Below are 20,689 nucleotides of genomic sequence, written 5' to 3'. Positions count from 1 at the left end.
GAATGGCCATAAATTAGGAGAGGGGAGTGTGCAGCGGGACCTGGGTGTCCTTGTGCACCAGTCGCTGAAGGTAAGCATGCAGGTGCAGCAGGCGGTAAAGAAGGCTAATGGTATGTTGGCCTTCATTGCGAGAGGTTTCGAGTATAGAAGCAGGGATGTGTTGCTGCAATTATACAGGGCCTTGGTGAGGCCACACCTGGAGTATTGTGTGCAGTTTTGGTCTCCTTCTCTGAGGAAGGATGTTCTTGCTGTGGAGGGAGCGCAGCGAAGGTTTACCAGACTGATTCCAGGGATGGTGGGACTGTCATATGAGGAGAGATTGACTAGGTTGGGATTGTTCTCGCTGGAGTTCAGAAGAATAAGGGGGGATCTCATAGAGACATATAAAATTCTAACAGGACTATTCAGGGTAGATGCAGGAAGGATGTTCCCGATGGTGGGGGTGTCCAGAACCAGGGGGCACAGTCTGAGGATATGGGGGAGACCGTTATATCGGCCGTTCCTTCACTGTCGCTGGGACAAAATCCTGGAACTCCCTCCCCAACAGCACAGTGGGTGTGCCTACACCTCATGGACCGCAGCGGTTCAAGAAGGCAGCTCACCCCCACCGTCTGAAGGGCAACTAGGGATTGGCAAAAAATGCTGGTCTAACCAGCGACGCCCCCATCTAGTAAAGGAATTAAAAAATATATAAATGTCTTCACCCAGAGAGTGGTGAACATGTGAAACTCAGAGAATCCTAGAATTTACAGTGCAGAAGGAGGCCATTCGGCTCATCGAATCTGAACCGGCTCTTGGAACGAGCACTCCACTTAAGCCCACGCCTCCCTGTTCCTGTAAACCAGTAACCCCACCTTAGCTGAGGGCAAGTTAACATGGCCAATCCACCTAACCTGCACATCTTTGGACTGTGGGAGGAAACCGGAGCACCCGGAGGAAACCCACGCACACACAGGGAGAACGTGCAGACTCCGCACAGTGACCCAAGCCAGGAATCGAACCTGGGACCCTGGAGCTGTGAAGCAATTGTGCTATTGTGTTGCCCTATTACTACTGTGTTGCCCTATTACTACTGTGTTGCCCTATTACTACCGTGTTGCCCTATTACTACCGTGTTGCCCTATTACTACCGTGTTGCCCTATTACTACCGTGTTGCCCTATTACTACCGTGTTGCCCTATTACTACCGTGTTGCCCTATTACTACTGTGTTGCCCTATTACTACCGTGTTGCCCTATTACTACTGTGTTGCCCTATTACTACCGTGTTGCCCTATTACTACCATGTTGCCCTATTACTACCATGTTGCCCTATTACTACTGTGTTGCCCTATTACTACCGTGTTGCCCTATTACTACCGTGTTGCCCTATTACTACCGTGTTGCCCTATTACTACCGTGTTGCCCTATTACTACTGTGTTGCCCTATTACTACTGTGTTGCCCTATTACTACCGTGTTGCTCTATTACTACCGTGTTGCCCTATTACTACCGTGTTGCCCTATTACTACCGGGTTGCCCTATTACTACCGGGTTGCCCTATTACTACTGTGTTGCCCTATTACTACTGTGTTGCCCTATTACTACCGTGTTGCTCTATTACTACCGTGTTGCCCTATTACTACCGTGTTGCCCTATTACTACCGGGTTGCCCTATTACTACCGGGTTGCCCTATTACTACTGTGTTGCCCTATTAAGATAATAACGATGTTCCCAATAACTCGTTACCACAGGAAGTAGTTGAGGCCAAAACATTATGTTTCCAAGAAGCAGTTGGATATGGCACTTGGAGGAGGGGATCAAAGGATATGGGAAAAGCGAGATCAGACTATTGAATTGGATGATCAGCCATGGCTCGAAGGGCAGAATGGCCTCCTGCTCCTATTTTCCATGTTCCATGTTTCTATGAGTGATGTTTATTTCTTGCATATTGAGGGCATGTGTTTGCTTGTGTAGTGAGGTTAATGCTGGCAGTTGGATTAAAGGGAATTAGTGGCAGGAATACTCTTTCAGAGGGAAGAACATTGTTTGCTCTGAGGTTTCTCTGTCATTTCAACAGTAAAACCAACACTGTGTTCATAGCGCATCAGCATCATGGTGGAGTTTCGCAGGAGCCTGTGCAAAACAATCGGCTTACAGCTAAAATCGGCCGGGGGTGGGGGGGGGGGGGGGGGGCGGTATAACAGTTGTGGAGAGATAGAGGATTTTAAAAATGGAACTTAGTGCAGAGCCTAAATGGTTAAAGGCACAGCCCCTCGCATTATCATAGAATCATAGAAGTTTACAGCATGGAAACAGGCCCTTCGGCCCAACCAGTCCATGCCGCCCAGTTTTTACCATTAAGCTAGTCCCAGTTGCCCGCACTTGGCCCATAACCCTCTATACCCATCTTACCCATGTAACTATCTAAATGCTTTTTGAAAGACACAATTGTACCCGCCTCTACTGCTACCTCTGGCAGCACATTCCAGACACTCACTACCCTCTGAGTGAAGAAATTGCCCCTCTGGGCCCTTCTGAATCTCTCCCCTCTCACCTTAAACCTATGCCCTCTAGTTTTAGACTCCCCTACCTTTGGGAAAAGATGTTGACTATCTACCTTATCTATGCCCCTCATTATTTTATAGACCTCTATAAGATCACCCCTAAGCCTCCTACGCTCCAGGGAAAAAAGTCCCAGTCTCTCCAGCCTTTCCTTATAACTCAAACCATCAAGTCCCGGCAACATCCTAGTAAATCTTTTCTGCACTCTTTCCAGTTTAATAATATCCTTTCTGTAATAGGGTGACCAGAACTGCACACAGTATTCCAAGTGTGGCCCTACCAATGTCTTGTACAACTTCAACAAGACGTCCCAACTCCTGTATTCAATGTTCTGACCAATGAAACCAAGCATGCCGAATGCCTTCTTCACCACCCTGTCCACCTGCGACTCCACCTTCAAGGAGCTATGAACCTGTACTCCTAGATCTCTTTGTTAAATGAGAATTTGCATTAATGAGAAGCGGTAGGAAAATGTACCAAGCCTATGCAGGAGCAAGGGGAGCTTGGTTGGAGAGTTGTGGTCTGGGGTATCGGGGTGTCGGAGTGTCAGGGTATTGGAGTGTCGAGGTATCGGGGTGTCGGGGTATCGGACAAAGAACAAAGAACAAAGAAATGTACAGCACAGGAACAGGCCCTTCGGCCCTCCAAGCCCGCGCCGACCATACTGCCCGACTAAACTACAATCTTCTACACTTCCTGGGTCCGTATCCTTCTATTCCCATCCTATTCATATATTTGTCAAGATGCCCCTTAAATGTCCCTATCGTCCCTGCTTCCACTACCTCCTCCGGTAGCGAGTTCCAGGCACCCACTACCCTCTGCGTAAAAAACTTGCCTCATACATCTACTCTAAACCTTGCCCCTCTCACCTTAAACCTATGCCCCCTAGTAATTGACCCCTCTACCCTGGGGAAAAGCCTCTGACTATCCACTCTGTCTATGCCCCTCATAATTTTGTATACCTCTATCAGGTCGCCCCTCAACCTCCTTCGTTCCAGAGAGAACAAACCGAGTTTATTCAATCGCTCCTCATAGCTTATGCCCTCCATACCAGGCAACATTCTGGTAAATCTCTTCTGCACCCTCTCTAAAGCCTCCACATCCTTCTGGTAGTGTGGCGACCAGAATTGAGTGTCGGGGTGTCGGGGTATCGGGGTGTCGGAGTGTCGGGGTGTCGGGGTATTGGAGTATCGGGGTATCGGGGTGTCGGGGTATCGGAGTATCAGAGTGTCAGGGTATCGGGGTGTCGGGGTATCGGGGTGTCGGGGTATCGGAGTGTCGGGGTGTCGGAGTGTCGGGGTATCGGGGTATTGGGGTGTCGGGGTATCGGGGTGTCGGGGTACCGGGGTGTCTGAGTGTCGGGGTATCGGGGTATTGGGGTGTCGGGGTATCGGAGTGTCGGGGTATCGGAGTGTCGGGGTATCGGGGTATCGGAGTGTCGGGGTATCGGAGTGTCGGGGTATCGGAGTGTCGGGGTATCGGGGTATCGGAGTGTCGGGGTATCGGAGTGTCGGGGTATCGGGGTATCGGAGTGTCGGAGTGTCGGGGTATCGGGGTGTCGGGGTATCGGGGTGTCGGGGTATCGGAGTGTCGGGGTATCGGGGTATCGGGGTATCGGAGTGTCGGGGTATCGGGGTATCGGGGTGTCGGGGTATCGGGGTATCGGAGTGTCGGGGTATCGGGGTATCGGGGTGTCGGGGTATCGGAGTGTCGGGGTATCGGGGTGTCGGGGTATCGGAGTGTCGGGGTATCGGGGTGTCGGGGTGTCGGAGTGTCGGGGTGTCGGGGTATCGGAGTGTCGGGGTATCGGAGTGTCGGGGTATCGGAGTGTCGGGGTATCGGAGTGTCGGGGTGTCGGGGTATCGGAGTGTCGGGGTATCGGGGTATCGGGGTGTCGGGGTATCGGAGTGTCGGGGTATCGGGGTGTCGGGGTATCGGAATGTCGGGGTATCGGGGTGTCGGGGTATCGGAGTGTCGGGGTATCGGGGTACCGGGGTATCGGGGTATCGGGGTGTCGGGGTATCGGAGTGTCGGGGTGTCGGGGTATCGGAGTGTCGGGGTATCGGGGTGTCGGGGTATCGGAGTGTCGGGGTATCGGGGTGTCGGGGTATCGGAGTGTCGGGGTATCAGGGTACCGGGGTGTCGGGGTATCGGGGTGTCGGGGTATCGGAGTGTCGGGGTATCGGGGTATCGGAGTGTCGGGGTATCACCGGACCCTCACCGCCACCAGCTGTCCTCCAGCAGCTCCTGCGGGTCCTTCCCGGACCCATCCTGCAGCACCTCTGGGTCCGGCCCCACCTCCTCCTCCTCAGGCAAGGCCGCTTGTCCCTCCTCCTCCACCTCGGCCCCACTGACGTGCAAGGTTGTGGAGGTCACAGCAGACCACCAGCGACCCGCTCTGGGCCCCTCCCTGGCCTGATGGGCGGCTGTGTCCTCAGGGTGGGGGTGGGGCTCCGCACAGGGCAGCTGCCTCGAGCTTCTGTTGATGTTGCTGCCGTCTGCGGGATCCGGCCACCAGCACCGTGAGAGCAGCTGCCGTGGGGTCCACAATGTGAAACCTGTGAGGGATTAGAGAGTGTGAGAGATCGATAATCCGTTTTGGCTTCTACGCTGGGAGAATCCACCAAACCCCCACCATCCTTCTCCGCCTTCCCTCAGGATTCCATGCCAGCAGCAGGACTCGCTCTGCACACACGGCCTGTCCACAGCAGGGCCCCAGACCCCAGACTCCTTGGACCGATCCATGCACTCCTCTGGCCGCAGTGCTGAGGCCTAGCTCGAGGCTGCTTGATTGTTGGCTGCTGCCTCTGTCGTGTTGACCCCTGCAGTGTCCAGGCCTCCCAGTCTGATTGGGTTGCTAGACAGTAACACTCGCCCGAGACGTCTGCCCAGAGGAATCCACTTGAGAATATTTTGTTTATTAAACGGTCAATAGTAACAAAGATTTGAAAATCAACTACAAAACATTCCACATTTCACACTAACCATTAGTCAACAAGGAAATGTCACGGTTCCAAATTGTTGCCAATGGAAAGATATATCAGCTCAATGTCACAAAAATAGCCAAACACACGGGGCTGGATTCTCCGATATTGAGACTAAGCGGTGCCGCTGGTGTGGGAATCGGCTCCAGTTGCTGATACGGCCAGAGAATTGCCGGGTCCATGGCCGCCTGCAGCAGGCATGCTGAGCAACCAGCCGAGCACGGACCCGGCCTGCTAAATACTGACCCCCTTTTGCCAGGCTCGCCACCCCCTACTAGTACCGCCAGCCCCCGCCAAAGCCCCCCCTGCCCGCGGATCAGCGCTGGACTCAGTCTGCAGCCGCCAAATAAAAATATCACACGTGACCGACCCCATCGGGAACTCAGCCCATCGGGGGGAGGGGTAACGTCCTGCGAGCGTTCCGATGGCGGGCAGTGTGCTCAGCGAAGAAGCCGTTTTGGACGGGGTGGAGCATCGCAAAAGGAGCGCCGTCCCCCATACCGACGGCAACGGGGATTCTCCGGCCGATCGACGAACGCGATTTCGGAGACCGGAGAGTCCCGCCCATGTATCACCCTCACAGGTTCCTTGACAAAACGGAGGATAAACCGAGATTGTGTTATCATGTCCAGAACTTTGCCGTAGAAATGATCAATGCGTGACTTGTTCCACGTATCAGTGCCATTCTCCGTCCAGGAACCGCAGCTGTGCAGGCCCCTCCCACACGGCCCAATCTTACCAGAACCAAATCCTGCCATCCACATATTCCACTGGTGCTCAAGGTACAGTTGAACATCCTTGACTTCCAGCATGTTTAACCCGAGGTGACGTGCCAGTTACACACAGCACTCACCACACCAGCAAGAAAAGCATCAGCAATCTGCAGAAGCATTTCTTCAACAGCGTCATCAGGTGGCCATTTGGTTCCACAGCATCTTCTTGCTTCAAACCAGATTGCCTTCTGGACTCGTATGTCCCCAGATCCTGGTGTTCCAGGACCCAGGTATCTTAGAAATATTGTCCTTCTTTCCGGCTACAGAAAAGGAAGGAACAGCAACAGCAGCCTCCAGGCATCTGCAGCCACCAGCAGGAGCGAGCAGCAAACACAACCTGTAGCTGGGAAGTGTCCATGTCACTAATATTGCCCATTCCCTATTAGCGATAGCTTTCAGCTGTGCAGCCAGAGACCAGCACTGTCAGTGGGAGTTAGACCGTCACCATATTACCACGAGCAGGGCTCTGTCCTGAGGGTGTTCAGTAAGACGGGCAGGCAGCAGGCCCTTGGTGTAGGTCCACACAATCCGGTGGGTGTTCTGTTGGACCCGCAGGAGCCCATCACCCCACACCCACCCTCCGCACTGATGGCGCCCATTCACCCCAACAGGACCCGTCCCCCTTGGAGGCTCTCCCACCCCCCCTCCCCCCCCTCTCCCGAGTGCTGGGGCAGCATCTCCACAGTCCCCCGGCTGAATGCTCGATTTCAAAGATGTCTACTCCCCTCCTCCAGTCCCCGCTGGCTTCACATTTTGAAATAGGTGCTGAAGAACGCCATGTGACCGCTCGCTGGGCAGGGGTTAGATCACCAGAGGCCGTTAGATAGTCCATCCTGTCAACGACACCTCAGCACAGCAAGATCCAGAACCCACCAACAGGAGCGAGCCGCTTAGATCGGAAACCAGATGGGGTCCCCGTTTTGGCCTCTCCCGCGATCTAACCGGCTCGCACGCCGGACACAACCCGGCCGTTAGATCGCGGCCTGGAATTGTCGTTGTAAGTGATCTGAGAGGCGTTTCCAAGGAGTGGGTCTGAGGGAGTGTGATTGGGAAAGGGTTGGGGATACAAGTGAGATTGACCACTTGAGGTCAAGGTTGAGAATGTAGATGGGAATCAGGTCAGGAATACCAGCTCTGCTCATTTTCTTTCAGGATTTCTTTATCATCGGACCCTCATTATCACCTTCTTTCCCTTTTGCCCAGGGAGCGAATTTCAGAGCTGATAGAGAACTTCCCGGTGAATGTCCGGAGCTGCGGTGGAAGTCACACGCTGACCTATGGTTACCATCGGCGTGGCACAAAGGGATACGACCACCATCCAACCCAGATGATGGATGAAAACCTGGGCACAAAGGTCTGAACAGAGAGGGGGTTTGGTCAAGGTAGACAGATGTAAAGGTCAAGAATTAGATAAGAATCAATGTGATGTCCCACCTCCTCTCAGATGACATTTGCTGCAGTGGCTTCTGTGGCACAAAGGCCAGTGATCAGCTGAATCTGGTCCGTGATCAGCTGAATCTGGTCCGTGATCAGCTGAATCTGGTCCGTGATCAGCTGAATCTGGTCCGTGATCAGCTGAATCTGGTCCGTGATCAGCTGAATCTGGTCCGTGATCAGCTGAATCTGGTCAGTGATCAGCTGAATCTGGTCCGTGATCAGCTGAATCTGGTCCGTGATCAGCTGAATCTGGTCCGTGATCAGCTGAATCTGGTCTGTGATCAGCTGAATCTGGTCTGTGATCAGCTGAATCTGGTCCGTGATCAGCTGAATCTGGTCTGTGATCAGCTGAATCTGGTCCGTGATCAGCTGAATCTGGTCCGTGATCAGCTGAATCTGGTCCGTGATCAGCTGAACCTGGTCCGTGATCAGCTGAATCTGGTCTGTGATCAGCTGAATCTGGTCTGTGATCAGCTGAATCTGGTCCGTGATCAGCTGAATCTGGTCCGTGATCAGCTGAATCACTGAGAGCTGCTGGACAAGAAACAATTTCCTGAACTGGATTCCAGTTACAAAAAATATATAGATCCATTGGTGGTCATTTTTCAAAATTCTTTAGACACTGGAATGGTTCCCACAGACTGGAGGGTAGTGAATGTAACCCCGCGATTCAAAAAGGGAGAGAGAGAGCGAAAACAGGGAACTATAGACCAGTGAGCCGAACGTCGGTAGTGGGGAAGTTGCTGGAGTCCATTATCAAGGATTTCATAGCTCAGCATTTTGGAAAGCAGAGGAGTAATCAGACAGTCAGCATGGATTTACGAAAGGGAAATCATGCTTGAAAAATCTACTAGAATTCTTTGAAGATGTAACTTGTGGAGTGCACCAGGAGAACCAGTGGATGTGGTTTATTTAGACTTTCAGAAGGCTTTCGACAAGGCCTCACAGAGCAGATTAATCTGTAAAGTTAAAGCACCTGGGATTACCAATAGTGTCTTGAGGTGCATCGAATGGGCGGCACAGTAGCACAGTGGTTAGCACAATTGCTTCACAGCTCCAGGGTCCCAGGTTCGATTCCCAGCTTGGGTCACTATCTGTGCGGAGTCTGCACATCCTCCCCGTGTCTGCGTGGGTTTCCTCCGGGTGCTCCGGTTTCCTCCCACAGTCCAAAGACGTGCAGGTTAGGTGGATTGGCCGTGATAAATTGGCCTTAGTGTCCAAGAAAAGGTTAGGTGGGGTTACAGGGATAGGGTGGAGGCATGGGCTTAAGTAGGGTGCTGTTTCCGAGGGCTGGTGGAGACTCGATGGGCCGAATGGCATCCTTCTGCACTGTAAATTCTATGATTCTGTGAAAGCTGGTTCGCAGACAGGAAGCAAAAAATTGGAATAAATGGATATTTTTCCGATTGGCAGGCAGTGACTAGTGGGGTACCGCAGGGATCTGTGCGAGGACCCCAACTGTTCACATTATATATTAATGATTTGAACGAAGAACTAAATGTATTATCTCCAAATTGGCTGATGATACAAAGTTGGGTGGGAGGGTGAGCTGTGAGGAGGATGCAGAGATGCTTCAGCGGGATTTGGACAGGCTGAGTGAGTGGGCACATGCATGGCAGATGCAGTGTAACGCAGATAAATATGAGATTATCCACTTTGGTAGTAAAAATAGGAAGGCAGATTATTATTTGAATGGGTGTAAATTGAGAGAGGCGGATACTCAGCGAGACCTTGGTGTCCTCGTGCATCAGTCGCTGAAAGTGAGCGGCAGGTACAGCCGGCAGGGAAGAAGGCAAATGGTATATTGCCCTTCATAGCGAGAGGGTTTGAGTACAGGAATAGACATATTTTACTGCAACTGTATAGGGTATTGGTGAGGCCACACCTGGAGTATTGTGGGCAGTTCTGGTGTCCTTACCTGAGGAAGGATGTTCTTGCTGTGGAGGGAGAGCAGCGAAGGTTTACCAGACTGATTCCTGGGATGGCGAGACTGACGTACGAGGAGAGATTGACAAGGTTAGGATTGTGTTCGCTGGAGTTCAGAAGAATGAGGGGGGATCTCATAGAAACCTATAAAATTCTAACAGGACTGGACCGGGTAGATGAAGGAAGGGTGTTCCCGATGGTGGGGTGTCCAGGACCAGGGGTCACGGGGTAGAGATGAGGGGAAATCACTTCGCCCAGAGAGTGGTGAATCTGTGGAATTTACTATCACAGAAAGTAGTTGAGGTGAAAACATTGTGTAATTTCACGAAGGAATTAGATATCGCTCTTGGGGCTAAAGGGATCGAGGGATATGGGGGAAGGTGGGATCAGGGTGTTGAACTTAATGATCAGCCAGGATCAGAATGAATGGAGCAGGCTCGAGGTGCCGAATGGTGGAGCGGGCTCGAGGGGCCGAATGGTGGAGCGGGCTCGAGGGGCCGAATGGTGGAGCGGGCTCGAGGGGCCGAATGGTGGAGCGGGCTCGAGGGGCCGAATGGTGGAGCGGGCTCGAGGGGCCGAATGGCCTCCTCCTGCTTCTATTTTTATGGATGTTTCTACACAATGTCCAGTGTGACAGGGCCAGCAAGCAGGAGAGAAAAAATACAGAACGTAAAGATGATTGACTCAAACACAAAGATATGGCAGCAATCTGGTGATAATCTCTCTTTGCTCTCCAGCAATGGGGAGACACGGTTGTGACCAGAACTGACACGCAGCCACCGAAAGGGAGGGTGAACTGCAAGCTGCCGTCGATTGGTGGGAAGGACGGTATGTGAGAGCTCTAGAGTTTGAAACTACTGACTCCCGAGATATTGGTGTGTCTTTTGACTTTTACAGTGTGGTGGACCCCATTTCCCTGCGTTATTGAGCAGGAGAGCAACAGCCTTTTGCTGTGTAAGACATGGGAAAAGAGTCAAACATGACTATCGCTCTATAGAGTCAGACACTGGACTATCTCACTATAGAGTCAGACACTGGACTATCTCACTATAGAGTCAGACACTGGACTATCTCACTATAGAGTCAGACACTGGACTATCGCACTATAGAGTCAGACACTGCACTATCGCTCTATAGAGTCAGACACTGGACTATCGCACTATAGAGTCAGACACTGGACTATCTCACTATAGAGTCAGACACCGGACTATCGCACTATAGAGTCAGACACTGGACTATCGCACTATAGAGTCAGACACTGGACTATCGCACTATAGAGTCAGACACCGGACTATCGCACTATAGAGTCAGACACTGGACTATCGCACTATAGAGTCAGACACTGGACTATCGCTCTATAGAGTCAGACACTGGACTATCTCACTATAGAGTCAGACACTGGACTATCGCACTATAGAGTCAGACACTGGACTATCGCACTATAGAGTCAGACACCGGACTATCGCACTATAGAGTCAGACACTGGACTATCGCACTATAGAGTCAGACACTGGACTATCGCTCTATAGAGTCAGACACTGGACTATCTCACTATAGAGTCAGACACTGGACTATCGCACTATAGAGTCAGACACCGGACTATCGCACTATAGAGTCAGACACTGGACTATCGCACTATAGAGTCAGACACTGGACTATCGCACTATAGAGTCAGACACTGGACTATCGCTCTATAGAGTCAGACACTGGACTATCTCACTATAGAGTCAGACACTGGACTATCGCACTATGGAGTCAGACACCGGACTATCGCACTATAGAGTCAGACACTGGACTATCGCACTATAGAGTCAGACACTGGACTATCGCTCTATAGAGTCAGACACTGGACTATCGCACTATAGAGTCAGACACCGGACTATCGCACTATAGAGTCAGACACTGGACTATCGCACTATAGAGTCAGACACCGGACTATCGCACTATAGAGTCAGACACCGGACTATCGCACTATAGAGTCAGACACTGGGCTATCGCACTGTAGAGTCAGACACCGGACTATCGCACTATAGAGTCAGACACTGGGCTATCGCACTATAGAGTCAGACACCGGACTATCGCACTATAGAGTCAGACACCGGACTATCGCACTATAGAGTCAGACACCGGACTATCGCACTATAGAGTCAGACACTGGACTATCGCACTATAGAGTCAGACACTGGACTATCGCACTATAGAGTCAGACACCGGACTATCGCACTATAGAGTCAGACACTGGACGATCGCACTATAGAGTCAGACACTGGACTATCGCACTATAGAGTCAGACACTGGACCATCTCTCTATAGAGTCAGACACTGTACTATCGCACCTTAGAGTCAGACACTGGACTATCGCAATATAGAGTCAGACACTGGACTATCGCAATATAGAGTCAGACACTGGACCATCGCTCTACAGAGTCAGACACTGGACTATCGCACTATAGAGTCAGACACTGGACTATCGCACTATAGAGGCAGACACTGGACTATCTCACTATAGAGTCAGACTCTGGACTATCGCACTATAGAGTCAGACACTGGACTATCGCACTATAGAGTCAGACACTGGACTATCGCACTATAGAGGCAGACACTGGACTACCTTACTATCGAGTCAGACACTGCACTATCGCACTATAGAGTCAGACACTGGACTATCGCACTATAGAGTCAGACATTGGAATATCTCACTATAGAGTCAGACACTGGACTATCGCACTATAGAGTCAGACACTGGACTATCGCACTATAGAGTCAGACACTGGACTATCGCACTATAGAGTCAGACACTGGACTATCGCACTATAGAGTCAGACACTGGACTATCGCACTATAGAGTCAGACACTGGACTAACTCACTTTCGAGTCAGACACTGGACTATCGCACTATAGAGTCAGACACTGGACTATCGCACTATAGAGTCAGACACTGGACTATCTCACCTTAGAGTCAGACACTGGACTATCGCACTATAGAGTCAGACACTGGACTATCGCACTATAGAGTCAGACACTGGACTATCTCACTATAGAGTCAGACACTGGGCTATCGCACTATAGAGTCAAACACTTGACTATCGCACTATACAGACGGACACTGGACTATCGCACTATAGAGACAGGCACTGGACTATCTCACTATAGAGTCAGACACTGGACTATCTCACTATAGAGTCAGACACAGGACTATCGCACTGTAGAGTCAGACACTGGCCTATCGCACTATAGAGTCAGACACTGGACTATCTCACTATAGAGTCAGACACAGGACTATCGCACTGTAGAGTCAGACACTGGGCTATCGCACTATAGAGTCAGACACTGGACTATCGCACTATAGAGTCAGACACTGGACTATCGCACTATAGAGTCAGACACTGGACTATCGCACTATAGAGTCAGACACTTGGACTATCGCACTATAGAGTCAGACACTGGACTATCGCACTATAGAGTCAGACACTGGACTATCGCACTATAGAGTCAGACACTGGACTGACGCACTATAGAGTCAGACACTGGACTATCTCACTATAGAGTCAGACACTTGGACTATCGCACCTTAGAGTCAGACACTGGACTATCGCTCTATAGAGTCAGACACTGGACTATCTCACTATAGAGTCAGACACTGGACTATCTCACTAGAGAGTCAGACACTTGGACTATCGCACTATAGAGTCAGACACTGGACTATCGCACTATAGAGTCAGATACTGGACTATCGCACTATAGAGTCAGACACTGAACTATCTCACTATAGAGTCAGACACTGGACTATCGCACTATAGAGTCAGACACTGGGCTATCGCACTATAGAGTCAGACACTGGGCTATCGCACTATAGAGTCAGACACTGGACTATCTCACTATAGAGTCAGACACTGGACTATCGCACTATAGTGTCAGACACTGGACTATCGCACTATAGAGTCAGACACTGGGCTATCTCACTATAGAGTCAGACACTGGACTATCGCACTATATATTAAGACACTGGACTATCGCACTATAGAGTCAGACACTGGACTATCGCACTGTAGAGTCAGACACTGGACTATCGCACGATAAAGTCAGACACTGGACTATCGCACTCTAGCGTCAGACACTGGACTATCGCACTATAGAGTCAGACACTGGACTATCGCACTATACAGTCAGACACTGGACTATCGCACTATAGAGTCAGACACTGGACTATCGCACTATCGAGTCAGACACTGGACTATCGCACTATAGAGTCAGACACTGGACTATCGCACTATAGAGTCAGACACTGGGCTATCGCACTATAGAGTCAGACACCGGACTATCGCACCATAGAGTCAGACACCGGACTATCGCACTATAGAGTCAGGCACCGGACTATCGCACTATAGAGTCAGACACTGGACTATCGCACTATAGAGTCAGACACTGGACTATCGCACTATAGAGTCAGGCACCGGACTATCGCACTATAGAGTCAGGCACCGGACTATCGCACTATAGAGTCAGACACTGGACTATCGCACTATAGAGTCAGACACTGGACTATCTCACTATAGAGTCAGACACTGGGCTATCGCACTATAGAGTCAGACACTGGACTATCGCACTATAGAGTCAGACACTGGACTATCGCACTATAGAGTCAGACACTGGGCTATCGCACTATAGAGTCAGACACCGGACTATCGCACTATAGAGTCAGACACTGGACTATCGCACTAAAGAGTCAGACACTGGACTATCGCACTATAGAGTCAGACACCGGGCTATCGCACTATAGAGTCAGACACTGGACTATCGCACTATACAGACAGACACCGGACTATCGCACTATAGAGTCAGACACCGGACTATCGCACTATAGAGTCAGACACTGGACTATCGCACTATAGAGTCAGACACTGGGCTATCGCACTATAGAGTCAGACACCGGACTATCGCACTATAGAGTCAGACACTGGACTATCGCACTATAGAGTCAGACACTGGACTATCGCACTATAGAGTCAGACACTGGACTATCGCACTGTAGAGTCAGACACTGGACTATCGCACTATAGAGTCAGACACTGGACTATCGCACTATAGAGTCAGACACCGGACTATCGCACTATAGAGTCAGACACTGGACTATCGCACTATAGAGTCAGACACTGGACTATCGCACTGTAGAGTCAGACACTGGACTATCGCACTATAGAGTCAGACACTGGACTATCGCACTATAGAGTCAGACACCGGACTATCGCACTATAGAGTCAGACACTGGACTATCGCACTATAGAGTCAGACACTGGGCTATCGCACTATAGAGTCAGACACCGGACTATCGCACTATAGAGTCAGACACTGGACTATCGCACTATAGAGTCAGACACTGGACTATCGCACTATAGAGTCAGACACTGGACTATCGCACTGTAGAGTCAGACACTGGACTATCGCACTATAGAGTCAGACACTGGACTATCGCACTATAGAGTCAGACACCGGACTATCGCACTATAGAGTCAGACACTGGACTATCGCACTATAGAGTCAGACACTGGACTATCGCACTATAGAGTCAGACACTGGACTATCGCACTATAGAGTCAGACACTGGACTATCGCACTATCGAGTCAGACACTGGACTATCTCACTATAGAGTCAGACACTGGACTATCTCACTATAGAGTCAGACACTGGACTATCGCACTATAGAGTCAGACACTGGACTATCGCACTATAGAGTCAGACACTGGACTATCGCACTATAGAGTCAGACACTGGACTATCGCACTATAGAGTCAGACACTGGACTATCGCACTATAGAGTCAGACACTGGACTATCGCACTATCGAGTCAGACACTGGACTATCTCACTATAGAGTCAGACACTGGACTATCTCACTATAGAGTCAGACACTGGACTATCGCACTATAGAGTCAGACACTGGACTATCGCACTATAGAGTCAGACACTGGACTATCGCACTATAGAGTCAGACACTGGACTATCGCACTATAGAGTCAGACACTGGACTATCGCACTGTAGAGTCAGACACTGGACTATCGCACTATAGAGTCAGACACTGGACTATCGCACTATAGAGTCAGACACCGGACTATCGCACTATAGAGTCAGACACTGGACTATCGCACTATAGAGTCAGACACTGGACTATCGCACTATAGAGTCAGACACTGGACTATCGCACTATAGAGTCAGACACTGGACTATCGCACTATAGAGTCAGACACTGGACTATCGCACTATAGAGTCAGACACTGGACTATCGCACTGTAGAGTCAGACACTGGACTATCGCACTATAGAGTCAGACACTGGACTATCGCACTATAGAGTCAGACACCGGACTATCGCACTATAGAGTCAGACACTGGACTATCGCACTATAGAGTCAGACACTGGACTATCGCACTATAGAGTCAGACACTGGACTATCGCACTATAGAGTCAGACACTGGACTATCGCACTATCGAGTCAGACACTGGACTATCTCACTATAGAGTCAGACACTGGACTATCTCACTATAGAGTCAGACACTGGACTATCGCACTATAGAGTCAGACACTGGACTATCGCACTATAGAGTCAGACACTGGACTATCGCACTATAGAGTCAGACACTGGACTATCGCACTATAGAGTCAGACACTGGACTATCGCACTATAGAGTCAGACACTGGACTATCGCACTATAGAGTCAGACACTGGACTATCGCACTATCGAGTCAGACACTGGACTATCTCACTATAGAGTCAGACACTGGACTATCTCACTATAGAGTCAGACACTGGACTATCGCACTATAGAGTCAGACACTGGACTATCGCACTATAGAGTCAGACACTGGACTATCGCACTATAGAGTCAGACACAGGACTATCGCACTATAGAGTCAGACACTGGACTATCGCACTATAGAGTCAGACACTGGACTATCTCACTATAGAGTCAGACACTGGACTATCGCACTATAGAGTCAGACACTGGACTATCGCACTATAGAGTCAGACACTGGACTATCGCACTATAGAGTCAGACACTGGACTATCTCACTATAGAGTCAGACACTGGACTAACGCACTATAGAGTCAGACACTGGACTATCGCACTATAGAGTCAGACACTGGACTACCGCACTATAGAGTCAGACACTGGACTATCTCACTATAGAGTCAGAGACCGGACTATCTCACTATAGAGTCAGACACTGGACTAACGCACTATAGAGTCAGACACTGGACTATCTCACTATAGAGTCAGACACTGGACTATCTCACTATAGAGTCAGACACTGGACTATCTCACTATAGAGTCAGACACTGGACTATCTCACTATAGAGTCAGACACCGGACTATCTCACTATAGAGTCAGACACTGGGCTATCGCACGAAAGAGTCAGACACTGGACTATCTCACTATAGAGTCAGACATTGGACTTTCTCACTATAGAGTCAGACACTGGACTATCGCACTATAGAGTCAGACACTGGACTATCTCACTATAGAGTCAGACACTGGGCTATCGCACTATAGAGTCAGACACTGGACTATCTCACTATAGAGTCAGACACTGGACTATCTCACTATAGAGTCAGACACTGGAGTATCGCACTATAGAGTCAGACACTGGACTATCTCACTATAGAGTCAGACACTGGACTATCGCACTATAGAGTCAGACACTGGACTATCGCACTATAGAGTCAGACACTGGACTATCGCACTATAGAGTCAGACACTGGACTATCGCACTATAGAGTCGGACACTGGAATATCTCACTACAGAGTCAGATACTGGACTATCGCACTATAGAGTCAGACACTGGACTATCTCACTATAGAGTCAGACACTGGACTATCTCACTATAGAGACAGGCACTGGACTATCGCACTATAGAGTCAGACACTGGACTATCTAACTATAGAGTCAGACACTGGAATATCTCACTACAGAGTCAGACACTGGAATATCTCACTATAGAGTCAGACACTGGACTATCTCACTATAGAGTCAGACACTGGACTATCTCACTATAGAGTCAGACACTGGACTATCTCACTATAGAGTCAGACACTGGACTATTGCACTATACAGACAGACACTGGGCTATCGCACTATACAGACAGACACTGGACTATCGCACTATAGAGTCAGACACAGGACTATCTCACCATAGAGTCAGACACTGGACTATCTCACTATAGAGTCAGACACTGGACTATCTCACTATAGAGTCAGACACTGGACTATCGCACTATAGAGTCAGACACTGGACTATTGCACTATACAGACAGACACTGGACTATCGCACTATAGAGTCAGACACTGGACTATCGCACTATAGAGTCAGACACTGGACTATCGCGCTATTGAGTCAGACACTGGACTATCGCACCTTAGAGTCAGACACTGGACTATCGCACTATAGAGTCAGACACTGGACTATCGCACTATAGAGTCAGACACTGGACTATCGCACTATAGAGTCAGACACTGGAATATCTCACTATAGAGTCAGACACTGGACTATCGCACTATACAGACAGACACTGGGCTATCGCACTATAGAGTCAGACACTGGACTATCGCACTATAGAGTCAGATTCTGGACTATCGCGCGATAGAGTCAGACACTGGACTATCTCACTATAGAGTCAGACACTGGACTATCGCACTATAGAGTCAGATACTGGACTATCGCGCGATAGAGTCAGACACTGGAATATCTCACTATAGAGTCAGACACTGGACTATCGCACTATAGAGTCAGACACTGGACTATCGCACTATAGAGTCAGATACTGGACTATCGCGCGATAGAGTCAGACACTGGAATATCTCACTATAGAGTCAGACACTGGACTATCGCACTATACAGACAGACACTGGGCTATCGCACTATAGAGTCAGACACTGGACTATCGCACTATAGAGTCAGACACTGGACTATCGCGCGATAGAGTCAGACACTGGACTATCTCACTATAGAGTCAGACACTGGACTATCGCACTACAGAGTCAGACACTGGGCTATCGCACTATAGAGTCAGACACTGGACTATCTCACTATAGAGTCAGACACTGGACTATCTCACTATAGAGTCAGACACTGGACTATCTCACTATAGAGTCAGACACTGGACTATCGCACTATAGAGTCAGACACTGGACTATCGCGCGATACAGTCAGACACTGGACTATCTCACTATAGAGTCAGACACTGGACTATCGCACTATAGAGTCAGACACTGGACTATCTCACTATAGAGTCAGACACTGGGCTATCGCACTATAGAGTCAGACACTGGACTATCGCACTATAGAGTCAGACACTGGACTATCGCACTATAGAGTCAGACACTGGGCTATCGCACTATAGAGTCAGACACCGGACTATCGCACTATAGAGTCAGACACTGGACTATCGCACTAAAGAGTCAGACACTGGACTATCGCACTATAGAGTCAGACACCGGGCTATCGCACTATAGAGTCAGACACTGGACTATCGCACTATACAGACAGACACCGGACTATCGCACTATAGAGTCAGACACCGGACTATCGCACTATAGAGTCAGACACTGGACTATCGCACTGTAGAGTCAGACACTGGGCTATCGCACTATAGAGTCAGACACCGGACTATCGCACTATAGAGTCAGACACTGGACTATCGCACTATAGAGTCAGACACTGGACTATCGCACTATAGAGTCAGACACTGGACTATCGCACTGTAGAGTCAGACACTGGACTATCGCACTATAGAGTCAGACACTGGACTATCGCACTATAGAGTCAGACACCGGACTATCGCACTATAGAGTCAGACACTGGACTATCGCACTATAGAGTCAGACACTGGACTATCGCACTATAGAGTCAGACACTGGACTATCGCACTGTAGAGTCAGACACTGGACTATCGCACTATAGAGTCAGACACTGGACTATCGCACTATAGAGTCAGACACCGGACTATCGCACTATAGAGTCAGACACTGGACTATCGCACTATAGAGTCAGACACTGGGCTATCGCACTATAGAGTCAGACACCGGACTATCGCACTATAGAGTCAGACACTGGACTATCGCACTATAGAGTCAGACACTGGACTATCGCACTATAGAGTCAGACACTGGACTATCGCACTGTAGAGTCAGACACTGGACTATCGCACTATAGAGTCAGACACTGGACTATCGCACTATAGAGTCAGACACCGGACTATCGCACTATAGAGTCAGACACTGGACTATCGCACTATAGAGTCAGACACTGGACTATCGCACTATAGAGTCAGACACTGGACTATCGCACTATAGAGTCAGACACTGGACTATCGCACTATCGAGTCAGACACTGGACTATCTCACTATAGAGTCAGACACTGGACTATCTCACTATAGAGTCAGACACTGGACTATCGCACTATAGAGTCAGACACTGGACTATCGCACTATAGAGTCAGACACTGGACTATCGCACTATAGAGTCAGACACTGGACTATCGCACTATAGAGTCAGACACTGGACTATCGCACTATAGAGTCAGACACTGGACTATCGCACTATAGAGTCAGACACTGGACTATCGCACTATCGAGTCAGACACTGGACTATCTCACTATAGAGTCAGACACTGGACTATCTCACTATAGAGTCAGACACTGGACTATCGCACTATAGAGTCAGACACTGGACTATCGCACTATAGAGTCAGACACTGGACTATCGCACTATAGAGTCAGACACTGGACTATCGCACTATAGAGTCAGACACTGGACTATCGCACTGTAGAGTCAGACACTGGACTATCGCACTATAGAGTCAGACACTGGACTATCGCACTATAGAGTCAGACACCGGACTATCGCACTATAGAGTCAGACACTGGACTATCGCACTATAGAGTCAGACACTGGACTATCGCACTATAGAGTCAGACACTGGACTATCGCACTATAGAGTCAGACACTGGACTATCGCACTATAGA

At 49.6% G+C, this 20,689-nt stretch overlaps 1 protein-coding gene across 3 annotated transcripts in view; it reads left to right on the top strand.

Annotated features, from left to right (window-relative positions):
* The window catches only part of LOC140395746 (glutamine-rich protein 2-like), a 342,552-nt gene that overhangs the window by 299,901 nt on the left and 21,962 nt on the right, over nucleotides 1-20,689 (top strand). For all 3 annotated transcript variants that reach the window (XM_072483896.1, XM_072483897.1, XM_072483898.1), the window contains 2 exons: nucleotides 7,505-7,655; nucleotides 10,402-10,492. In XM_072483896.1, coding sequence (XP_072339997.1) covers nucleotides 7,505-7,655; nucleotides 10,402-10,492 — 242 coding nt within the window. The remainder of the gene's footprint in view (nucleotides 1-7,504; nucleotides 7,656-10,401; nucleotides 10,493-20,689) is intronic.

The sequence above is a fragment of the Scyliorhinus torazame genome, chromosome 18 (genome assembly GCF_047496885.1).
Source record: "Scyliorhinus torazame isolate Kashiwa2021f chromosome 18, sScyTor2.1, whole genome shotgun sequence".
NCBI lineage: Eukaryota > Metazoa > Chordata > Chondrichthyes > Carcharhiniformes > Scyliorhinidae > Scyliorhinus > Scyliorhinus torazame.
The sequence above is the reverse complement of the archived record's forward strand: the minus strand, read 5'-3'. Positions and strand labels throughout refer to the sequence as shown.